The 24767-nt window shown below is 34.9% G+C and overlaps 1 protein-coding gene across 1 annotated transcript; it reads right to left on the bottom strand.

The window, feature by feature from the left end:
* Positions 1 to 1791: 1791 nt before the first annotated feature.
* Positions 1792 to 23111, bottom strand: LOC139686836 (core histone macro-H2A.1-like). The gene is made up of 9 exons (XM_071583912.1): positions 22925 to 23111; positions 22586 to 22692; positions 18822 to 19044; positions 16372 to 16478; positions 7227 to 7358; positions 6232 to 6280; positions 5546 to 5720; positions 3515 to 3691; positions 1792 to 2832 (listed from the first exon to the last, which is right to left on the bottom strand). The coding sequence occupies exons 1-8, from the start codon at positions 23094 to 23096 to the stop codon at positions 3529 to 3531; spliced, it is 1128 nt and encodes a 375-aa protein (XP_071440013.1). The 5' UTR covers positions 23097 to 23111; the 3' UTR covers positions 1792 to 2832; positions 3515 to 3528.
* Positions 23112 to 24767: the final 1656 nt, after the last annotated feature.

The following is a 24767-nucleotide window of genomic DNA, read 5'->3' as shown; positions in this document are numbered from 1 at the left end:
TCATAAATTTAAAAAATATAAATGCCACTGGCTACAGATAAATTGAGGAGATATTTATAAGGACACTCATAATTCAGAAATTTTTAGCTTTTGGCCTTCTTCAGGTAAGATACTCTTGGCCTTCTTCAGGCCAGACACTCTCAGCCTTCTCTAAGTCTTACCTGAAGACGGCTGAAAGCTTAAAATTTCCAAATTGTGAGTGTCCTTTTACTTGATATCTATTTTATTTTTGTGTTCTATTGTGCTGTCCAAAAAAAAAAAACAAAAAAAAGAAAACACACGAAAACTCTGAACTTATGGGGCGAGAAGGAACTGTTTCTTCTCTCCCTTGCAACTTCTCAGTTCCTTCTCTCCTTTAAGATAGGTGGCACTGCCACCGAAAATTCAGAATACCAGTGAATTTTCTTTGTTGTGTGTTTCTGTTTTTTTGTTCGCCAGTGCAATCTTGGTGTGTGTACATTATTATTCATATCCATGATACTTTCACACAAGTTATATCTTCCAAATAGAACTCTCCTTGGCGATGCAGAAATGTGTTAAAACAATTACATAGATTTTTAAAACAGAACCGTGCCGTTGAAATGTCAAAACTACGTAATTGAGTGTCCTTTCTTTTTGTTTATATTATATATATATAAAAATATATATAATTAAATATATATATATATATATATATGTATATATATGTGTATATATATATATATATATATGTATGTATATATATGTGTGTATATATATATATATATATGTATGTATATATATGTGTGTATATATATATATATATATATATATATATATATATATATATATATATATATATATATATATATATATATATATATATATATATACACACACACATATATATATACATATATATATATATATATGTACATATTTTTTATATATACATATATTTCCATATTTAACTCTCATTAAAATACTGGCAACAAAGGATTTGTTAATTCTGGAATGGTACGGCCATATCTATGGTTTAATTGTTTCCAAGTTTGTAGATCCCTCAGAAACACATGAGTCCTCAAAGCTCTACTTCTTACTCAGAAAAACCATTAAGTGTAAACAAGGACAACTAATGAGGTGAAAGTGATGATAAAGCACATAATTCAATGCATGAAGAGGTCGTTCCAATGGTCTTCATGATTTGATGTAGCTAAGAAATCTTGAAGAATGTCTTTTTGAAGTATTATTCATTTTGAATTTTGCCTCCATACAAATGCCATATACTCCATAGTTTGATTGGCTCATGCATGCATATTTAATATCAATTAAGCAGGCATAGATCAAAGTTAACTCCTCAGATCACTGAAGACCCTTTCACAACACATACTTATGAGATTTCAAAGATGAAATTGAAACATTAAAAAAAATAAATTATTAATTGGGAGTTCAATAAATACAAACTTGGATTTTCAAATAATTTAGATAAAGCTGTGTTGTGTATGTGATGACAGCACATTGAGAAAATTTTCCCAAAGAAGGTGGGAAGAGCAAGGCTTTTTAGTCACGCCTCACACTTAAGTGGCATTTGTGGTTTCATGTGTATTTGCTACCATTAGTTGGGGGTCAAATCCTGGGTTCTATTTACCTGGTAGACCAACAACATGCCATCTCAATCAGCAGATCCTTGTTTAGCCAGTAATCACAAACTGACCGAAGTTAATGAGAAGCAACATTTTTCACATAAATATAATCATGTTCATGAGGTTCACTAATAAGTGAAATTATAAGCTTAGCCATTCTTTAATTTGGTAAAAAAACATGCTCAGCCAGTAGAGAAAAATCAAACATTTAATGCAAGAATCATAAAATACAAAAAACTTGAGCCACAAAATTGACTCAAGCCTGTTCATAAGCATCCTTCAAAAATGAACAACAATAAAGGCAATTGGAAGGGAAGTTTTAAAAACATAGTTTTAAGAAATTTGACATGCAGGACTAGCATTGATTAAAATAAGCACATGAAATTTCACTATAAAAATCCAGAACTACAGCAATGTGAGAACGCCATTGGAGAGTTCTAGCAGTAACTGATAAGCAACTTAAAAATAATAGACATAACAAATTATTTTAACACAATTTACAATAAATCAAGCAATTAAAATGCATATTTATATAACTTCTGAATGAATGAGTTTTTGGTGAAGATTAGCACAGTAACTAATGAATTACTTATCATAAAAACATTAACAATGTTCAAATAATTCAAGCCTAATTACATTTCTTTAAATGCTTCTGCATTGCAACTCATGTTTGGAACAAAATAAAGCATATACTCCATGCCTGCATGACTAGAGCGGTTCCAAAATATATAGCTACTCAGTATAAATTTTTACAATTCAACTCCAAGTAACTCTAAAAACCATCACAAATTTTTTTCGCATAAAATCTTGGGAGAGAAAACTATTTCTCATAACAAAGAAATGAAAAATAAAACCATTTTTAACAACATCATACATTCATAGACTAATTTTCATTTAACACAATTATAATACTTCAAAGTTCAAATTAAATTACCTTAAAAATTATGGAATCACATAGGTACTAAAATTCATCATGGGAGATGAATTTCCGAGTTGCTCAAATAAAACAGCTGTAAATTACAACTGCATTGGAACCATGGTTTTTTTTTTTGACTACACTTTCAAATCAATTCTGAAAGACCTTAGTATTTTACATATAAAAATTCATGGTTGACAGCACTACCAATTTTAATCCCTCATCTAAACATAAAAAAGTTGCAAATATTTCCATGTATTCACAGAGAAGACTTGGCAAAGCCGTTCGTCCCACACTCCATCCCTTTTCCGTAACCTAAAATTGTTTAACAGTTGTTAATACAGTTTCAGGGACAAGATGATTTATATAACCTAACACCAATTTGTACTAATTTTATTTTAAGATTCCACCAAAACTGAATTTGCACATAAAAGGAAACTAGTATGCAATAATAGAAATCAAATAATTACATTTCCTATAAATTATACCATTCATGTCTAATTGTGCAAGCTTAAAAATAAATTAGCTCACTGGGACAATTTACTGAGAAATACTACAAAATAAGGTGTTTTATCAAACAATATTTAAATAAAATATTTTTTTAATTTTACCACTATAACAAACTTCATTGATTTTCTACATATTCTGGTAAGATGGACTTAATACATCAAATCATTGAATCATTTATTTGTCTACATACTGACTTTATAAGTGAATCATTTTGCATATGTTTATATTCTTCTATTTTCTAATAATGTAAGAAAATTTCAAAGAATCATAATACTGTCTGCCAAATTAATGGCATTTCATACAAGGGGAAATGCTTCTTTTCTGTTATAGAAAGAGAAATAATAACATGCACTAATTTTAAAACTAAATTCCTCCATTTCATTTTCTAATCTATTATGAGGGTATCACTTTATAATGAGATTTTTATTAACATTTGTTAAATCTATAAGTTATTATTTTTCAAGAGTAATATTAAGTCTTGCCTTACACAGTTCCAAATGTCTAGGAGTCCAGTTTTGCTATCTCCGCTGTATAAATTCCAATACTTTCCATATCCTTCAGAACAAAATAAATCTGCTTCAAGGATGAAGACATAACATTGACAAAGTAGGAGCTTATGGCTTTCAAAATTGTTTGGGCAGCTTGCTGCTTTGGAAATCCAGCCCTGGAATTCGAATGAAAAAATTCAGTTATAAATGTACACATGAAAGAATCCTGTAGTTTTGGTACAAGTATTAGTATTTTTATTTTGATGAAGTATTCTCTCAAAGAGAAGCTCAAAAAAAATAAAATTACAAAAGAATTTCTCATGGAACTCATAGATTTAGACCTAGTAGAGCATAGAGGCAGGCTATGTAAAATGTTTGCATGCATATAATTTCCACTCGCATCATGACCTTTCAGTTATTATGTATCCTAACATACTTCTCATGAAAATTATATGCATGTACATTTTATGGACCATATCATTATGATACTGGCATTTTTCCATTGACTCCAAATATAGCCAACCTTTTCCGGAGTATTCCATCATAAAAATCAACATCATTCATGGGAAATGTTCACAAATATTTCACACATGTTTAACACAAAAAAGTGGTAATATTTAGGTTAGTGTCCTAGAGTAAGGTATAGTTATAAACAACTGAATCTCATGGCTAACCAGATGAGGGAAAACAACTTGGTCTTTTTTAAGTCCCTTTAAGAAGCACAGGTAGCTTAGGGGCATTGCATAAAGATACCAGAGAGTGCCTAATTGATTTTTTTTAGTCAAGTATTTTAATCCAGTGGGCAGAGTGCTCGGCTACTGACAGGACTCAGGTTCAAGTCATCTAGGTACTATCAGCTACTCACATCTAGGTACAAAATCACTCAGCTTCACCCCAGCTGAGTGATTGTGATTTTTTTTGGAACCATCTACCTTGGAAACCACCGGCAGCAGTTGGAAAGTGATTGCCCCACCTACCCAGTGTGAATTTCACACACCATTGGGTTATAGCAAGAGTCTAACTCTACCCTCTCCTATCAAACCAACCTTCAGGTTGATTAGATTACTGTTGTCATGCAGAGCATGGATACTTTACAAATAAATTTGGTTGATACAAAATATACGTAATATGTAGCAATTAGATGCCGAACTGAATACCGGTATAGTGCATATCCGTGGAGATAAAAAAAGCTACTTGAGTAATTATCGTTTAATACTTGAATATACACTCATATATTTTTTGATACTATCATTATTGTTCACAATGCAACTGAACTCATACATCACTGTTGTAATATTTGTTGAAATAAAAGTAAGTTAAATTCATGCAATATATATTGTGATATCAAAAAAAATTGTGATTGTTGACCAATTTAGAGATGGTTTCAGGATGATAAGACTTTTCCCATTGCTGTGAACTTCTAAAACAAATCCAGATACCAGTGAGTGGATTCTAATGATCTAAGTTTATCCCGTACATGTGTGGAATGTTCATTTGTCATGAAAGAATGGAAATCTTTCTCTAATTATCCATTGCATCATGCAATCTTCCATCTTTTCAATTTCCATACAGCCACAACCATATTTTTCATCCTCTAATACTTAATAGAGACAATAGATCCTTCTAAAACACATAGATGTGACCCATGGAGTGTGATAACAGACCCCACTTTTACAGATTTAAGAAATGTGCTAAAATAATAGTAGTAGTAGTATTTATGGGAGGCAACCGACAGCTGAGGTCATTTGCGCCATATGGGATGGGTGGGAAAGGATGATGGGTGGAGAGAAACCCGGTGTCGGCATTAGCCTACTCTTCATGAAAGGCACCAAGGGGTCCGCAGCTTAACGTCCCATCCGACAGATGGCGTACTCACTCAAAGAGCCCTCCACAAAGCACCTCAAGTAGTTGAATATTTTCAACACCGCCGGGATTTGAACCCGAGGCCTCTGGGTGGGAAGCCAGTACGATAGCCACCGCACCAATCCTGATTCCCTCTAAAATAATACAAAACGTTAAAATGGTCCCACCTGCCACTTCCTATTGAAGGGATCGCCAGGGATTTCAGGTTTTTCTGGTCTGCAAGTGTAAGTAAACTTTTCACCGTCTTCTCAAGTTTTTCAGCAGCATCACTTTCACTCCAAGTTGGTCCATTCACATGTATCACCCATTTTGCTGGAAAATTATGGCCAGCGCAAACAGCAGCTGTTTGGAATAGAAAACAGATAATTCAATTTCAGACAATGACACATTTTTTTCAAATCTCAGGATTACTTTTCATTGACCACAAGGAGCTATGTATTTTGTCAATCACTGTTTTAACAAACATTGAATTTTAGAATAATCACAAAACTAGAGACTAGCAGAGTGGCATAGGGGGTATAAGATTTAAGATATTGATATGCTAATTTCTCATTACTTTATTTATGCATATTAGGATTTTTCTGAACACTATTTACTCTTGCCATTTATTATCTTTCCAGTTCCATTAAGTTTTTACGATCGAAAACAGTGAATCATTTTATTTTAAGATTGATGATCATTATTAGCGCTGATGGGTTATAAATAACTATGTGATATAGGGATAAAATGAGAAATAACTTCTTCAAAAAAATTTTTAGACTACTCCAAAGGAGTTAACTAATGATGAATGATAGTATCTTAATGATTCTAAAGTATGCTAATCTTGATGAGTTGATACTATCAATTAGTTTACCTGTTGTGGAATCCAAAGAACCATGACTAGATCTGAGGTCGTGTAACTCCTGAAATAAAGATGATCCTGTTAATAAATTCCATAATTTATGCATTCATTATGAATTTTTAATGTTAGGTCATATGCAAACAAACTACCTTTCAATAAGGAATGAAGAAATACAATGCAAAATCTAAAGGAAACATAACTTATTCACCAACATCATTTCCTCACTTATTTCAAATTACAAGAGAAAACATTGTCACGGAAAAGCAGCAGGAAAATTACCAAATAAAAAAATAATTGAGCCAAAAACAATTACTAAGAGGCAGATATATATAGTTTACTTTTCATATTTCAGTGCACAAATCACATAAGGTGGAAAATTATAACTATAAGTTTAACGTTTTCTATATTTCAGATTATAATGATCTCTTATCTCCCGCAAAAGGTTCAGACAGTAGCAAGTTTTTGAAACACCGAATGACTGAGTGAACACCAAAAGCATGTTAAAAATTGCATAAAATATTTTACTTTCTACCCAGGGTTATGTTTTGGAACAGTGAGAATGTTGGTTATGAATAAATGGTCGAGGAAAATTTGAGTAGTATAGGATTTTTCAAATGTAGGGGGAGAAATTATGCAAGAACTATATTTAAAAAATATTTCATTAAAAACAGCATGGTGGGGACATTATTTGAGCATATGCAGATAATAGTACGCTGATAGTAAATTGAAGAATATTATCATGAACATTGTATCCCAAATTATTGCAGTTTGGATATCTTTACTCTTTCCCACAAGAAAATCAACAACTTCGTTTTGCTACTTGACCTTTTCAAACAATATATCAAGGGGAGAGGGCTGGTTGTGTAGAAGGTAAAACATTCAGCTATTGATCATAGCTTATTGTTTCATCTCCAAGAGAGATAATCATTTCTTTAATTTATCCATAAACTGAAAAAACATTCACTTTCACAAAAAAATATGCCCTTTCCACTGTAAGAATCTTTCACCTGCAAAAATTCTTTTCCTCCAGCTTTTTCAAGAGCTTGGCCCACTTCACCCATCAGACCTATGCTGGCATTTGTGGGATGAACCATTGCCTCCACTGATATACTGGTGATATCACCTTCCACCACAGTCAGCTGTAAATAGAATGATTTTCAATCAGTTTCAAGATGAGCGATTCACCACTAGCTGATGACACAATAAGCATTAACTATGAATGGCTTTCTCTTCACTACCTAATCTTTTTGTCTGCAGCAAAAATATTGTCTCTCTGGGTCTTTCTATCTAATTTAAATTTTATATTAAGCTTTTCCAATTACCAGTTTTCAAGAATACAGGAATCATTAGACACCCTCAACAATGCTATAGTCAAACAGAGAAAGATTTGCTCTCACATGGAATGGGAATAAAGGAAGGCTAAGTCCTTTGGTTTTGTTTACACTTCCAGATGTACATCTTGATAGAACAGCAAAAAATTTCCTAAGGATTAAGAATCACATACATGTACAATACATCACAAAGTTTATGGTCCACTGGCACAGCCATTTCAAGAGCTGTATTATCAGCCTTTTTGTGTCTATGAAACCTTGTCATCACTTTTAAGCTTTTCAGTCGTGAGTGAAATGATACATATGTACCAGGGAAAGAAAAGTAATGACAGAAACTGGTATGAAAGTGAAGTACACCCTGTATGAGGTCTGTCCAGAAAATATCCAGCCATGCAATATTTTGTGAAAAATAGCCTACCTAGAACAATGATGCATTAGTCCCCTTTGAAACACTCTCCTTGGGACCTCACGCACTTATCCCAGTATCCCTTCCACTTTTCAAAACAATCGGCAACATCCTTTTTTGGAATGGTGATCCGTTGCCTCGTAATGTTCCACTTTATCTCGTCAACCAACTGTTGGGAAGACTGGCCTGTTGTTTGGGTGATAGCTTCACACCCCTGACTCATATCCATTAATGACCTTTTTTTTAGAAAACCTGGGTCATCATTTGCTGCTTGGAGCAAGTAACTTGCAACTGCAGTACGTAATTCTTGATGTTGACAAGATAAAAGATATGTGATGAAGCATCTGATGACCATTTTGAAAAAGGACTTTGTCAATTGCTTACAAAAGTGGAAGAGATGCTGGGATAAGTGTGTCAGGCCCCAAGGGAACTACTTCGAAGTAGACTAATGCTTCATAGTTCTAGGTATGCTATTTTTCCAAAATATGGCATGGCTGGGTCCTTTCCGGACAGACCTCGTAAACACGGTGTCACACCTGGAGGCATACTCTAATTTTGTCCCCTGAATTCAAACATGAACCTGAGTAGCAAGTGAAGCATATGCTGCGTGCACTTGATTTTGAGTGATCCAAGCAAGCTTGATACAAGATATAGATTCCCAGAGGGAGGATGGAAAGGCTGAGGGAATAAAACAATGAAATGAGAAGAAATCCAGGTCTTCATGCTTTACCTACCAATACCTCATTCACATGACTATGTCTTCAGGGGTAAAAAGAAGAGCCAAAAAACTGGGACGTCATCTTTGGAAAATAGGTTGAGAGAATATGGCACTTTCACCAATTGGACCACACTTGTAGAGTATTGATCCTGAAAATTACCGTCTGGAAGGAGAAACAAATCCAGGATTTGGCTCTACAAAGGAACTCAGAGAAACAAAAGAAACTGAAACTGGCAGCACATGTCACCATTCTATAAGTAGCAGGGACCAAGGAGAAGATTGCTAGGATACCACAAATATATGATTTCATGGCATGCTTTAATTGCACCCAAACTGAAGGATCTCATTCCACACACTGCCCACGAGAAGGCCTATGAAATGAAGTGTGGCTTTGGGAAGTCCTAGATAGGACAGACCTATCAATTCAGGGCCACTTCCAGTATCAGCAAAGACCCCTGAAAAACAAACAATTCCACCTTTCAGCAGTGGTAGAATATGCCTGGTCAGAACCTGGGCATAGGATAAACTTGAAGGTAGCCAATGTTATCTTGAAAGAGTCATGGTACCATACTAGGCTTATCTGTAAGGTCACTGACATTACTAAACATCCTGCAAATTTAAACAAGGTAGATGGTTACCAGCACCACAGCACGTGGTAACTGTTGTTTCAAAATTCGACCAATAAGAGAGTAGCAATGCTCTCAAACCTTGTAGCTATGTCAGGGCGGCCAAATCACATTGTCACTTTGACTTGAAGATGAGCCAGCTGTGACATTGGCAAAACTGTTGTCAGCAGGAAGCAACATATGAGGCGAAACCTAGAAGCATTCAACCTTCATAGGCTGAATTCTTCTACCACACTTCTTGATGAAGATTTGCTGGATTGCATAGAGTAAAATACCTGAGAGAATGCAAAGGAACCCAAAAATGTGCCAGAGGTGAGAGCCATATCAGGAGTGTAATTCTAACACTAATATTTCAACCTTGCAAAGTTTTTTTACTTGTGAAAAAAACTTTTAATTGTTGGGAACTTAAGTGATTCTGAATTTATTGATCTTCAAAGATTAATAGGAAAACTCATTTTTATGAGGTTGGATAGATTTAGTTTCTCTGATAAATCCTGCAACATCAACTACCGGACAGATCTGCATTCATGGATTTCCACTATGGCCACCATGTATTTTTGAGTGAAATTTCAATTTTTATTCAGTTGATTAAACTGCACTTATCAAGAAGCCTATTTCTTATGCCTTTTATCAACTGAAAGTGATAACATACTTGGGGTAAAAGCAAAAGGATGGAGTCAATTTAAGGTACAAATAGATAACTTCAACAGAAAATAAATGGTGTTTTAAAATAGTGTTTCACCAAAATAAAAGATTAAACTCATTATGAAAATATCAAAAATGATTCATCAAATCAAACAAGCAATTCATTTAACTTAGAACTCTAAGAACTAAACATTGATAAAACTGAGTAACACCATCATATCATGATGATAAGTTTCATATGCTCCCTAATTGATACATAAGTAGATTAGCACAAAACGGACGATGCTTTGGTTCCCAATTCAAACGCAACACATCAAAGCTCATAAACCACAAACATTGGTGAACAGAAAAATGGAACAAATCCAGGCCTTTCTTATGCGTAAAGGTCCATGGAAAATAATTTTAGAAAACAAAAATGGCAATTATCTCAATATTACACAAAAAATAAGTACAAATAACATTCCCAATTTCATCATACTTATTACATACTATATACTATTCAGATAAATATTTTTTTCCAGTTTTGCAATCACATTCATTTGAAGTTTCAATTGCAAACTTCATATGAAACTTGGAAAAACCTATTTGTTTTGCAGAAAAAAAATGGGTAATAAATTATAGTCATAAGAATTATTATTCAGTAATATAGAGGTTAAGGTGAGTTTTGGATGAACACCACACCAAATAAATATTTTGTGACTCATAAAAAACACAATCCAGCAACCTACTCTACATCAAGTCCCTCTTCATCTCTGTGTGCTTCCTTCATCCCGTCCAACATCCCTATCCTGTTCCTGCCCTTTCCCCGTTTGCCTAACATACTCCCCTAGATTACAGTCTACAACATCCCAGTGCCCATCAATACTCCCTTCATCCATTTTTTCTGCTTCCATAGGATTTCTCCCAAAAAACCCCTTTCCTCACCCAACATACCTAGTACTGCCTCATTTGTTTTCCTTTCGGTCCATTTAACCTTCTCCATTCTTCTCCACACCCACATTTCAAAAGCCCCGAATCTACTTCTATCATCCTGCTTCAATAACCACGTTTCTGTGCTGTACATAACTACGCTCCAAATTAAAGTTTCAATGAGTCTTTTCTTAACATCTTCACTCAATGTCCCTATCATCAACTCCCTCCTCCTTGTGAAAGCCTCTTTCCCTAGTGCAATTTTTCTCTTTACGTCCCAAATACTTTGACCATTCTGGTCCAAAACATTTCTGAGATACATAAACTGTTCTACCTGCTCCAGTTTTTGCCCTCCTATTTTAATGTTTAGCTTGGCCTTTTTCTTTCTGGAAAATCGCATAACCTTTGTTTTGTTAATATTGATTTTCATTCCATATCTATCACACTGAATTCCCAATTCACTCAGCAATACTTGAAACCCCTTGGCTGACTGACAAACTAGAGCTAGGTCATCCCCTTCCTAAACCCAAACTGACCATCCCCTGAGAAATAATTTGCCCTACTATTCATCCTTTTTTGATGGTCCTGAGAACAACTTTAGATGTGTGAGAAATCAAACTTATTGTTCTGTAGTCCTCACATGATGCACCCTATAACTATTTCGAAATAGGAACTAACAATGATCTCAGAAAGTCTTCTGGCCAGATTCCTTCCTTATAGATGTAATGAATCAGTCCATACAGACCCTTCTTCCCATATTCTCGTAAACCTTTCAGTAGTTCAACAGGAATGTTGCCTACACTACCTTATTTGATTTCATCTCCCCTAATGCCCTTTCTATCTCACCATCAACCATGCCTGGACCTAAGCTATCTTCCTCTATGTCATGTTCTCTTTCTATGTCTAAGCTTGTTGGCCTAAGTTCTTTACCAAACAGTTCTTTTATATATTCTTTCCATCTCTCTTGGATCTTTCCTGTTTCAAATATTACCTTACCCGACTTATCTATAACTTCGTCCTAGTGATTCCTTTGATTTTAATACCATGTTTTTTGGGGTTTAATATTTTTAGTACCTTCATCTTCATGTTGTAACTTGTTTCTTCCTCCGCTCCTTCCCCTGGGGTTATTACTACAGTGTACGTTTTGTTTGCCTTCTTGCCCCCTATTGGAGACATCTCGCTCATGTACTCATTCCTTTGAATGGAAGCGATTTCAGCAAAAGATGGGCCCACTGCAGGTTTCGAACAGGAGAGCTTCAACTCTTCTCTAACTATATGTCTTATTATTTTTACATTTACATCATTGTTTTCAAACTTGGCCTCTAGTTTTCCTAGAGCCCTATTATGACTATTTATTAGTGTCATGAACAAGTCCTCCAATTTCTTGATTTCGACTGTGATTTCGCCTTTTTTTAACGCTGAAATTTTTTCACTGCCCACAAGACAACGCACGGCGTCACTTGCTACACTAAACTGGCTTGCTAAAGAACTGAGGTCTGCCTCTCCATGAGAGGCATCAGTCCCTGCCATTGCTGCGTTTGATTATCACTGCACTAAGTGATACTCAATCCCATTTATTCCATACCCAATGTTTAAAGACCATTCATACGCTCGTTGATATGATAATGGACGCTTCAATTAGACGTCCAACAAATTGGGCAATACCTACATGAGGAACCGATTAGGAAAATATTGGAAAGATTTATCAACAAAAGATAAAGTAAGAACGGGGAGAGTAACGGAAAGGAATGGCATGTAACTCATATTTTGTAAAAAATTAACGTGATTGTATTGGGGGTTTAAAAATAAGGTACCCCAAAAAATTTAAACAATAAATTGCCCGATTCTAATCGAACAGGCTAAATTATTATTATTATTATTATCTATAACTGCTAGCGTAGATCTTCCCTTCTTACTTCCCGATAGTGATTTAACTTTGCTATACTGAGCACCAATTTCACCCTTCTTCTTCAACCTTTCCATATCCTTGCACTGCATCTTCCACAATGCTTCTTTTGCTTTACGAGGGTGGTCCCAGAAGTACCCGGCCTGACCAAGAGATGGAGGTAGTTCTTTGAAAACTATCACTGTATTAGAAAGTACGCAATCTACAAGAAAGCATATATTTCAAGTTTGAAGATGCCATGTTGTTTAGTATTTGTTTGGCTGCCATCATTAGTGAATGTTATCGGTGAATCTGTGAAAATGGAGAAAATTGGTCATCATTATGTGATACAATACTTTTATTTGAAAGGCCTCAGCTCAACCAATATTAAAGTAGAACAGGATTCTGCTCTGAGTGAGTCTGCTCCTTCATTTACAACAGTACAATATTGGTTAGCAGAGTTTAAATGAGGCTGTATCAGCAGTCAAGATGAGCATTGCATTGGTCGACCAAATGAGGTGACAACTGCAGAAACAGTGAAGAAAATCCACAAATGATACCGGATGATCGTCAACTGAAAGTACACGAGCTAGCAGACATAGTAGGCATTTCAAAAACTGCAGTATATCGCATGAAAATGTGGACATGAGAAAGCTGTATGCAAGATGGGTGCACCATTTGCTCACACTTGAGCAAAATCAGTGTCGCAAAGATATTTCGATTGAGTGTTTAGCAAAGTTTCACAGCAACAAAGCAGAATTTTTGCACTGTTCCATAGACATGGATGAAACATGGGTCCATTACTTCACATCCAAGACAAAAGAACAATCAAAACAATGGATTCAAATGGGAGAACTGGCTCCAAAGAAGGCGAAGACCGTTTTATTTGCAGGCAAGGTCATGGCATCGGTTTTTTGGGATGCATGTACGATAATTTTCATTGACTATTTTGAGAAAGGAAAAACTATCAACAGTGAGTATTATGTGAACTTATTGCCACAATTGAGCGAAGAAATCACGCAAAAGCAGCTGCATTTGGCTAAGAAGAAAGTGTTGTTTCATCAAGACAATGCACCAGCTCACAAATCCATTATTGCAATGGCCAAAATTCATGAATTTAAGTTGGAGTTGCCACCTCATGCACCCTATTTGCCAGATTTAACCCCATTGGATTATTTTCTATTCGCAAACTTGAAAATATGGCTCGGAGGTCAAAGATTTTCTAACCGTGAAGAAGTGATGTCGGCAGTTAATGGTTATTTTGACGAACAAGACAGTTCTCACAAAAAAAAGTATCGAACTCATTGAACATCGCTGGGAAAAGTGCATAGAGCTGAAAGGAAATTATGTTGAAAAGTAATTACATTTTTTTCCAAAAATTTTGTGTTTTCTTTTTGGGTCGGGTAATTCTGGGATTACCCTTGTATTTGTTGCCCATCTCAATTTATTATTCAACTTTTTGTACTTCCTTCTGCCTAACTCTGTATTTTCATTCTTCCATTTTCTTCTATCATCTATCTTTCTAATCATCTCATCCGTGATCCATGATTTCCCTCTCCTTTTCCTGTTAATGGTTCCTATGGTTTCTTTTGTGGATTTCGATATCCCTTTTTTGATGTATTCCCAATTTTCCTCAATAGTACTCAGCTCTTTACCCTCATCCATGATTTTCTCTGCAGCCAGCTGATAGTCCTTCCTGGACACTCTATTTAATGCTTCTACATTCCATTTCCTAACCTGCCGCCCCTGCCTTATCTTTTTGAAATGGATGCTACACTTCATTACAACTAAATTGTGGTCAGAGTCCGCATCCACTTCCAGAATGCTGTGTGATCTATCACACTTCCTAAACCTGTGCCTAACCATAATATAGTCTAACTGATATCATTCTGAGTCACCTGGCATTTTCCATGTATACCTATGCCTGTTGTGGTGTCTAAACCAAGTGTTGGTGATGACTAACCCCTGTCTCCAACAGATTTCAATTGCTTTCTCCCCGAGGTCATTCCTCGTACCTAAACTGTAGTCCCCAACCTCATCACCATCTCTTTCTTCGCCTACCATCACTATCAAATGTTTCCCTGCAAGAACATACCCAATTATGTCCACTAACTGATCGTATTTCCTATCGACTTCTTCCTCCTAATGATTGCTCGGTGGCATGTGTACCTGAACAATGACCAAATTTGTTGGTTCTGACTTTACCTCTACTAGTAATACGTATTCTATCTGTTGCTTGTCCTACGTTAACTACCCTTCTTCCTACCGGTTTATTCAATATTATGGCAACCTCTCATTGGCTCTCGTCCTCGCCACCATATATTATTCCATAAATATCACTCCAGGAATCCTTGCTATCCTTCCAACTCATCTCGCATAAACCTAAAATATCTATATGTTTTCTTTCTATCTCTCGCTTAATATTCTCTAATTTTTCTTTCCTCAACATTGTCCTAGCATTTTAAGTTCCTATTTAGGTAACTAATTTGGTCTTCTTCTTCTGTGTCTTCGGTCCTGCTGCTGTCGGTTTTCCTTCAGAAGGGTTTCATGAGATGACGACCACGGAAACCTTGCCTCTCATGCTGTTTGGCATGACACAGTGCTGATTGGGCCGAGTCTCATAGTTGCCAGGACTCATATTCTCTATACTGTCCACCATTGTATCCTTGGGAATGATAATTGAGGTGGTTTCCTGTTGCCTTCCTCAATAGCGATTTTAATGCGACACCATCACTCAATGGCCACTCCACTGGGGTCAGATGCATTTGCAGCTGCCTCACCGAGGAACAAATGCTGCGTGGACTACATTTTGTCTGAATCCTAATCTTTGACCTATCTGGCATGGATGACCCTACCAGGAGCGATTATCATTGCTCCCACCAACGCAGCTCTAGGGGTCATCAGAACCCACAAGTCCTTCCACCACATCAAGGGTGTAGTCCATGGGAGGGATAAAATGTGATAAAAACCCTCAAATAATGAATTCAACCCAAATGTTGATTCACACAACTAGTATTTCTAACTGTTAAAACAGAAATATTCTTCACCAAGAGGTTTCATTGGCTCCCTGAACCTATACGGCTTATACAGGACCATAGAGAGTAAAAATGGTGGTAAATTGTACTGAAGGCAAGAAAATCTGTCACACAAACAAGGTAGACATTTGAAGTGAGGGAGGCAGCAGTGTTTTGGTACCACTACCACTGCCCACAGTTAATTATCTATAGACACTGCAACCAAGCCATCACATGAAATCTTTGACAACAGATAACAACAAATGAATTAAGATTCTGCCACAAAAATATGGCTTGATATGACATATGAGTATGAGATGGCAAATAATGCTCACAGAAAAACATTATACTCCAATTATCAATGTTTGGTTGCTATAGTGACATCACTAATAGTCAGAGAATCTTGTACATGAATGTACTATTATTACCTCAAATAGCTTGTAACAATCATAAAATCATTCACCTTTAATGCTATAGCAACGATTGCTATCAGTTATAGTTAGACACTAGGTATTTTTAACAACTATTTGTATTTTTACTTTATCTCCCAACAGCTGATTTATCAACTACCCCTACGGGGGTAATTGATATTAAGTATGTAGGGAAATGACTACAAACCTTTTGACCTAAGAAAAGTTTCTTCTCAGAAAGAATTGTTACTCCAGAGGCAGCTGGAGAATTTGCCAAACCATCTCTTGTTTTCATTTTCCCTCTGTTAGGCTTTACTGGAAAAAAATATGTTCCACATAAGAGATATTATGATTAATAATTATACATACATCATTAAGAGGAAGGGCATATTTTTGAACTTCTCATCCACCTAAAGTAAAAATTTATTCCATTTCTTTCATAGACAACTTTCTTGCAAGTTTATTAAATACTTGGATCTCAAAAAAGTCTATTTTAAACACTACTGAAGCATGCTGGCCTCTGAATGGCAGGTTCACATGCTTTATCTGACCAGTTAGCAGAATTTATTTCACAGAATATAATTACATGAAGTAAAAATAATGACTATTATTTGCAATTAGGAGAAATATGAGGACTGCTCAATAAAGAGTAATCTTAAATTTCTTCAAATGTACATCCTTTTGATCTAAAATAACTTGAATATGCAAGACTTTAATTTTATGTTTGACTGTTAGCTTGAAGTGTGCTGTATTTGTGGTACAAGTTTCATTGATTTGACTCTAGTATCACATTAGCAGTAACCATTGCAAGTTAACACATGCTCCATATGTCTTCTCCTGCTTATGTTTATGAAAGAGGCTTTTCAGAAAGGTGTTTCTTTGAATTGGGGCACAAGAAAAAGTGACACAGAGGTATATCTGGACTGCAGGGATGATAAGGAATCATCCAATGAAATTTTCAACTTTTCTAATAGTGCTCTTCTTATAAAACCTAACTAAGTGGATAACGTGTAGCTAAAAATGGAGTGTTTGCTACAAAATATCAAAATTTGAAATACTTTGGAGTCACAATGCTTTTGAGTGAAACAATTTTGAGCTCAGATCCTCATATATTTTTGCTATCAATGAAGATACAAATAGGACCAACTAACCTGAAGGAATAAGTATGTATTCTCAGTAGTCCATGGTTTCTGGCTCAACTTTGAGGAAGCTCATGTTCATTAAATGAAGAATAAAATGTAATACAATTTTTCCACCAAACTTTCCATTAGAAAAATACATTGCGTTCTTCATTTAATGTATGCTCAGGCATATGTTCCAGTCCACCAGAGAGTATTGCTCTTTTTTTTCAAGCATTTTTGAAATTTTCATCCACACATACTGACTTTAGAATAAACGAGATGGTCAGCAACCCAACTTTTTGAAACATGGGAAAGTTTATTTCAATAAAATTTTTTTCTCTTGGAGAATGGGAAAATCTAGACAAATTCTTTTGATTTCTTATCTGGTGAAGTCATTACAATATCTTCTGTGCATGATAAAATATTGTAAAAAAATAGATCCAAAACAAAACAAAGTATTTCCATTCATTATAATAAGAATATTTTCTAGCATAACATTTTTTGCTGAAATTATACAGCATTTTAAAAGAAATGATTGTTTAGAGAATAGAGTTTTTATAAAATTACATAGGTAATCAATTCCCCAGTGTGTACCAGGTTTGCAGGCTGCCTCTTTATAATGTGATAAATGTGGAAACAAATTCAATTTTCAGTGATAAAACATACATTTATTTCTATTTAACATAGACACCTGATGCCTTATAACCATATACTTAACTTATAACATGGGTACATGTGTTATAAGGTATACGAGTATATTACCTGGATAAACCTGAGTTATCAGAGAAATTTTACGCGTGGAATTAATGAAGAAAGATGTCCACCGAAAACCATAAAAAAGAGGGTAAAATCATGCCACATGCATTTTAAATCTTGACACCTGTATTATAAAATAAGATAAGGAAATTGAAAGAAAACAAACAATGGGGAGAATCATTGCAGAAATACACCACATAGGTGATGAAAGCCAAGAATTCATTGAGGTACAATGCCATGTAGCCATAAATGGATGTTAGTACAGGGATATGGATCAAATCAGGATTATTAGCTTGGCAGGATTATATCTGCTGCCCCAATAATTTATTCTGCTTTGGTTTGCTAACTGCTAACTAAACTAAATATGCAATTAGATGCACAATAATTCAAATAGAATGTATACCCATTATAACTGTTGTTGTCTTGTTGCAATCAATATAGGGTTACTTTCTAACTTTGTGTTATTCTTTTATGTATGTCAAAAATTACATCTTATGTACATAAATTTATGAAAGCATTTTTTAAAAAGGGACTAAATTTATATGGATGTAAATATGATATGTGAAAATCTATATTTTGATTGTGAGCACACTGCCTATATGAGTAAATGTTGATAAATATTATCATGTAGAATAAACAGCTATTTAATGACACTAATAATTAAATGACATCAAACAGGTTAGAAACTCAACTGCAATGTTTTAATCAGATGTAGTGATGGTTGATCAAAAATCATCAATAATTTTAATTACTACTCATGGGGTGAACACAGAATTTTTACCTGGTGGAGATGCAGCAATCTTTTTTGAAGGAGGTGGAGCTACAGCCGGAGGTGATGTTGGTTTTTTGTGGGCCATCGGCTTGGTAGCAATTGCTTTCTTATATGGCACAGTTAATGGTATGTTATTCCCCACAACAAATTTACCACCTTTCTTTTTCGCTAGTAATTCAGGGTGAATTTTTGGTAAAACTCCTCCAGAGGCAATAGTAACACTCTTCAGAAGCTGAAAACATACATGGTATTTAATGATTATTAAATGAATTAATAAATTGTGATCTATGCATTATTAATGCTGGTAATCTACAGGTTAAGGCAGGTTTTGGATGCACACAGGCTACACAACAGTACAGTGACTATTCCATTGTCTCTCTTACAATACCTAAACTGACATCCAACATTACTACAAGCCTCTCTTCAATTCCAAATACTTCCTTCTTCCCTTCATTCCATCCAACATCCCTGCCCTATTCCTACCCTTTCCCCAGTTGCCTAACATTCTCCCCTCAATTACAGACTTCAATATATCACTGCCAATTAATATGCTCTGCATTCATTTTTCCTGTCTCCTTGTGATTTCTCCCAACAAATCCCCTCTCCTCCCCAACCATACCTGGCACTTCCTCGTATGTTTTCCTTTCTGTCCACTTCACTTTTCCATCCTTGTTCACACCTACATTCCAAAAGCTTCCAATCTATGCCTATCACCCTGCTCCAATGACCATTTTTCCACATCGTACAAAAATATGCTCCATATCATAATTTTGATGAGCCTTTTCTTAACATCCTTACTCAACGTCCCTGTGATCAATTCCATCCTCTTTGAGAATGCTTCTTTACCTAATGCCATCCTTCTATTTATGTAACTACTGGGGACATAAGGAGAAGAATTAGTAGGTTATAGTATTGTCTTAATAGTGCGAGAGTAAGACATTAGAGTGAAATAAGATGTATATGCATGGTAAAATTAATTTAACCCCAACGGTCAATGAGACTTTCCAAAGAATTAAATCATAAAAGTTAAAACATCATCCAGCGAGTAATTCAAAAAACTTATAGAATTTTACTATGGCAGTCACAATCAATTAAAATATGAAATGGGAGCATTCAAAAGTTGATAACATCTAATAAATAGATTGATACATCTCCAATGTACGTAAATCACATGGGTTAGAGGGTTTAAAGAGTAATACAAATTGTTTTATGTGGTTGAAATCTAAGGGACAAATTTTAAAGCACTTCCTTGAACTCCATCTTCTACTTTTATTATGAGCAAGTTTCATTTTAGATATTATGATAAGAAATAATGACTCGAAAATCTTTGAACTCTTATCATCTTAAAAAAGAATCAGCCTATTTTCTTAGTCTAGCCATATTTATATTTCTGCCAGGAAAAGTCAATGACTTTAAACATTTTAAATACATATTTTTACCTATAACACTGATTTATGAATTTATTGAATAGCAGGCCTTAAATTTCATAGGTTAAGCAGTTAGTTATTCATCAATAAAATAAGAACCATTAGATAAAAGAACCCCCTGAAGACAAAATTGCTCATATTTGAAAATGGATTTATTAAAAATACACAGCTTGTAAACCCTGGCCAAGCTCAACTGAATAGAAACAGTAATTAGTTACACAATGACTGCTGAGTGGTCCAAATGTCATTGGCCTTGAAAGAACTGTCAATGGGGATACTGTTTAGAACTTTTTTATTGCCATATCATGTGAGGGGGCATGACTTTATCAGCAATATATTCTAACTGAACACGTTAAAATATATATTCACTGATGACTCTGGGCCTAAAAAATTCTAAAAAAATAATGACAACATCCCAACATTGCCAGGTCCAAGCCTAGTTTTTTTTATGGTTTTCATATACTGTATTCGCCCTAACAATTAGAACAGCTGAAATTTTAGGCATTTATGAATTCACTGTAGTACTGAAGTCTTCTAGTACCACAGTACATACTTGTCTACACCTCTTCTTTACTTCTTTCCACATCTGATAATAGCTCCATTTTCCTCATTTTGTACTAAATGTGCATTACTAATAACTTTTAAGATTTCATTCTAGATTTATCTGAAACTAAGTAAACAGCTTGTTTCTAGATTTCATGAAATCTTGACTCCATTTCTGAATGTGTTTAGGTTATGACATACCTGTGATATAATGCTCCTATAAAACCTAACACTGCATATCTACAGAACATGTTGATAAATATTGACTTTGTTTCAACTTCGGGAAAAATCCAACTCATTTTCACTATTCTTATGCTCACTTGTTCAGAATTGTTATAAACACGCTCATGCAAAGAAAAATAGAGTTTAGTGTGTTGGGGATAAATAACGTTTTACCTTTTAAGTCTCAATAAATGTTGCATTTACAAAACCATAAAGAGAAAGACATGATTTTAGGAGCCTCAGAAATCAAATGAAATGCATTTATGTAGATAATTTCAATGAGCACCATGCAATGCATTGAACACATGGGTAATGAGCGCATATAAGCTATGGCCATGATAATGTATGATAAGCATGTATACACCCTATCACACCCTGGAATGCAGCACCATGTAACCTGAAGAATTAAAAAGTAACTTAGAGACTGAGCTAGTAACTTAGAGTGAGCTATTTTCAAACCTACCACTACTTTCAATAACAGATGTCTCTGGAGAAATTGTATCCCCATACTGGATATAAAAGAAACCATAAACACAGTAATCAACCCGAAGGTCGGTTTAGTAGGAGGTAGAGATCACCCAGTACTAAGCCCTACACAGGGTGTGAAAATTCACACATCAGGGTAGGGGGGCCAGTTCCTTTCCCTGTGCCGGTTATTATTTCCCAGGAAGACCTGGTACCTGAAAAATCACTTTAGCTTGGGTGGAGCTGCAGATGCCTAGGGTGCCTTGCCCGGGAATCGAACCCGGGACCCTCTGATCAGCAGCCCAACACTCTACCCACTGGACTACCGCGACCCACATACTAGATATGTACATTCATTATTTCAAAAAATGTCCCTAGAAAAAATCACCCGTCAATATATTTCCATTCATATAGTGACTCGAACCGCTAATAGAGAAATGAATAAAAAAATCTATACAGGATAATGCATCTATGTGTAGGAATCAATTATGTGATATCCCAGAACTTGTCTGATGAATAGTCCCTTTTCAAAAAAATTGATTTACCTGCCATATTAAATATCTCTATCGCTATTCAACAATAAATGTAGCCTTCATGTTTTCAATTTTACCCAGCCTTCATATTTTCCAAGCTTTTCTGTGGAATTTTTCAATTTCTGAAATTTTTTAGTTTTCACAAAATGTTAGACTTAAAGAGAATTGTCAACAATGGTGAGGATATTAGGAACCACTGGAGCCGCCGCGAAAACTCGGTAATGCTCTCGTCATTAAGATAGTGGATTAATTAGCGACCTTTTCGAGCATCAACCATGAGAATACGAAAAGAAACCCAATAGTCTTATTTTAAAACTACAATCACGTCAGGTCACTTGACATTTACATCAACGAATTATTTTATAAGTAAAAATAATATAAAATGGAAAAATGTTCCAAAAAAATGTAATTGTATTTAAAATTGCTTCGGCTAATAATTCGAAAACTGGAGAGAGATAAAATATCATTTCATGCAAGACTCATAAATTTCCAGTTGTCAAATTTATTAAATAGTTTTTTGCAATGATTTAACAAAACTTCAATGCTTTAGTGATTTCTGTAAAAGCAGAGATTTTTGTATTACCAAATGTAGTTCCTCGTCGTTAGCTATTGCAAGAAGTATGTGCCTCGGAGTAATTCTTCCCTTTCTGTTGTCTCTTGCAGCATTCCCGGCTAATTCCAATACTTCAGCTATAAAGGCAGACAATTGAAAATTGCCACTTTAATTGTATTCTATCAATATTCAGGGTTTAATCATTAATTTAACATTAAAGAGCAATAAAAAATGAATTTGCCAATACGCTAAAAAAATACGCATGCCTGGCAAAAGTAAACACACTTCATAAAAATAAACTTCAGGGCACGAAATCTGTTTTTTTAAAATCATATAGAGGCACATTACTGGCACGAATAAAGCATTTACCGGTCAGATATTCAATCACAGCTGCCATGTACACCGGGGATCCCATCCCTATACGGAGTCGATGGGTGCCAGCTTTTAAATATCGGTACATTCGCGCTACGGGGAACGTAACATTAGCCCTTTGAGATTTCGTCAAGGCCTTCTGCCGTTTTTTGACACCGCGGGCTGACATACTTAAAAACTAAGTAGTTTGCTAGGACAACGAAAAAATTCCGGTTAGAAACTTTTCAATAAGTAAACATTACTATCAGCGATGCTCTTGTATACGAGTAATTTTCAAGTCCTGTCTACAGATGTCACTACCATTTTTAATTTTCTGGGAAATGTGCATAATTTCTAGTTATTATCAATCCCAGTATTTAAGCAAAATTTAGAAGTCTTCTAGTCAATCCTTTTATCCGGAATTAATATTAGGTAGTAATTGTTATTTTCCTTTTGCGGTATATTTAATATGTTTCATTGGACTTCTTATAGAGTAATTTGAACAGCACTTCATTTGCCACTGATTTTATAACCCTATGTTCTCGCATATTTACTGTTCGGAGCTAAGATGTGTCTTACGGTGTTGGTCTTCTTTAAAGAATTTCCCACTATTAACTTCTTTTTCTAATGCGTACGTAAATGGTCTAAGCGTGCATTCCATGTTAATGATTACCCAGTTTGTTAATTTTTTGCTTAATTACGTTAATTTTTTAAATGGACTGAACAACTTTATGTGCTCAATTTTCAGTTGTAGTTAAAACACGCATCGATGTGGTAAGAAATACATATATTGATCGCAAAGGTTGTTTCTGCATATTGTGTTCACACAAAGTAATTGAAACGACGACAGTATTTTTATGTTTACTTACGGCGTTTGTGGGAATAGGTAGTTTCCGAGTTTTCTAGACGTATTAAACATTTCGAAAATAAATTATTAAGTATTCTAAATCTTAGTTCATTAAAATTGTCTCAGCGTGTGGGAAGGTGCTAATTCAGTAAGAAATTAAAAGATAAAGATTAGTGGAATGGCATGTACAGCATTGTTTATGAGATAATTATAATTTTACATCTTTCTCTTAGTGTCATGTCGTAATTGTTAAGGTTTGAGTGGATTATGCTCGTAATTGTTCATTTAACATTGCAGGATACCCTTCGAAAATTTATCAGCGGCTTAATTAGGCAATGTCTGTTTAATGTCCCTACCCTGAATGATATAGTGATTACTCTGTTGAGACTTGTGTACACCTCAAATGAAATAGAATATACCATAAGTGGCTAACCAGTTGGATTTGAAACTTAGCTCTTTCCAACTGCCTTGAACGTTTTGGGTTGACATCCCAATGCATTCCCGATTAATAGTTATGCAAAAATGATCATTAGCCTTTTGATTGATTGCTGTGGTTTTGTGGAATTTTCTTTTAAAATGATTGTAACCAATTAATTTCATCAAACTACTACGGTATTATTGCTGCCCTATGTAAGAATACACTTATGGATTTCAGCGAAACGGCTGAGATTCAATTGTAGTTTGTTGAAAGTCAGAAATTGGCCGTTGAATTTTCATAGTCTTTTCAACGGTCAATTCAATAGATTAAGGGCGATATATTACAATGTTATAACCTGTAAAACAGTGTTTCAACGGAAAAATGATCGATCTTGACAGTGAAGCCTTATAACAGCAGAGTCAGCGGTCCTAATTTTCTGTCGAAATGTAATTTCTTTCACAGAGGGTATTTTGACAAAACAGCTGGCTGTGAAAATAATAGGATAGTAATTTATCTCGGATGTTTAAGTTAATTTAATATGCAGCAAAAGCAAATATAAGAATCTTCAATATTAGGTTACCGGAAGAAGAAGAAAA

Source organism: Hetaerina americana, unplaced genomic scaffold (assembly GCF_022747635.1).
Source record: "Hetaerina americana unplaced genomic scaffold, ioHetAmer1.1.p SCAF_15, whole genome shotgun sequence".
In the NCBI taxonomy this organism is placed as follows: domain Eukaryota; kingdom Metazoa; phylum Arthropoda; class Insecta; order Odonata; family Calopterygidae; genus Hetaerina; species Hetaerina americana.
The sequence above is the reverse complement of the archived record's forward strand: the minus strand, read 5'-3'. Positions and strand labels throughout refer to the sequence as shown.

Excerpts from the sequence above, each read along its gene's own strand:
- LOC139686836 (XM_071583912.1), bottom strand. The coding sequence starts at position 23,096 with ATGTCAGCCCGCGGTGTCAAAAAACGGCAGAAGGCCTTGACGAAATCT. Across the intron at positions 19,045-22,585 it reads ACGACGAGGAACTACATTTG|CTTCTGAAGAGTGTTACTAT; the intron begins GTAATACAAAAA and ends GTATGTTTTCAG. Across the intron at positions 5,721-6,231 it reads TTCTTTGGATTCCACAACAG|CTGCTGTTTGCGCTGGCCAT; the intron begins GTAAACTAATTG and ends TATTCCAAACAG.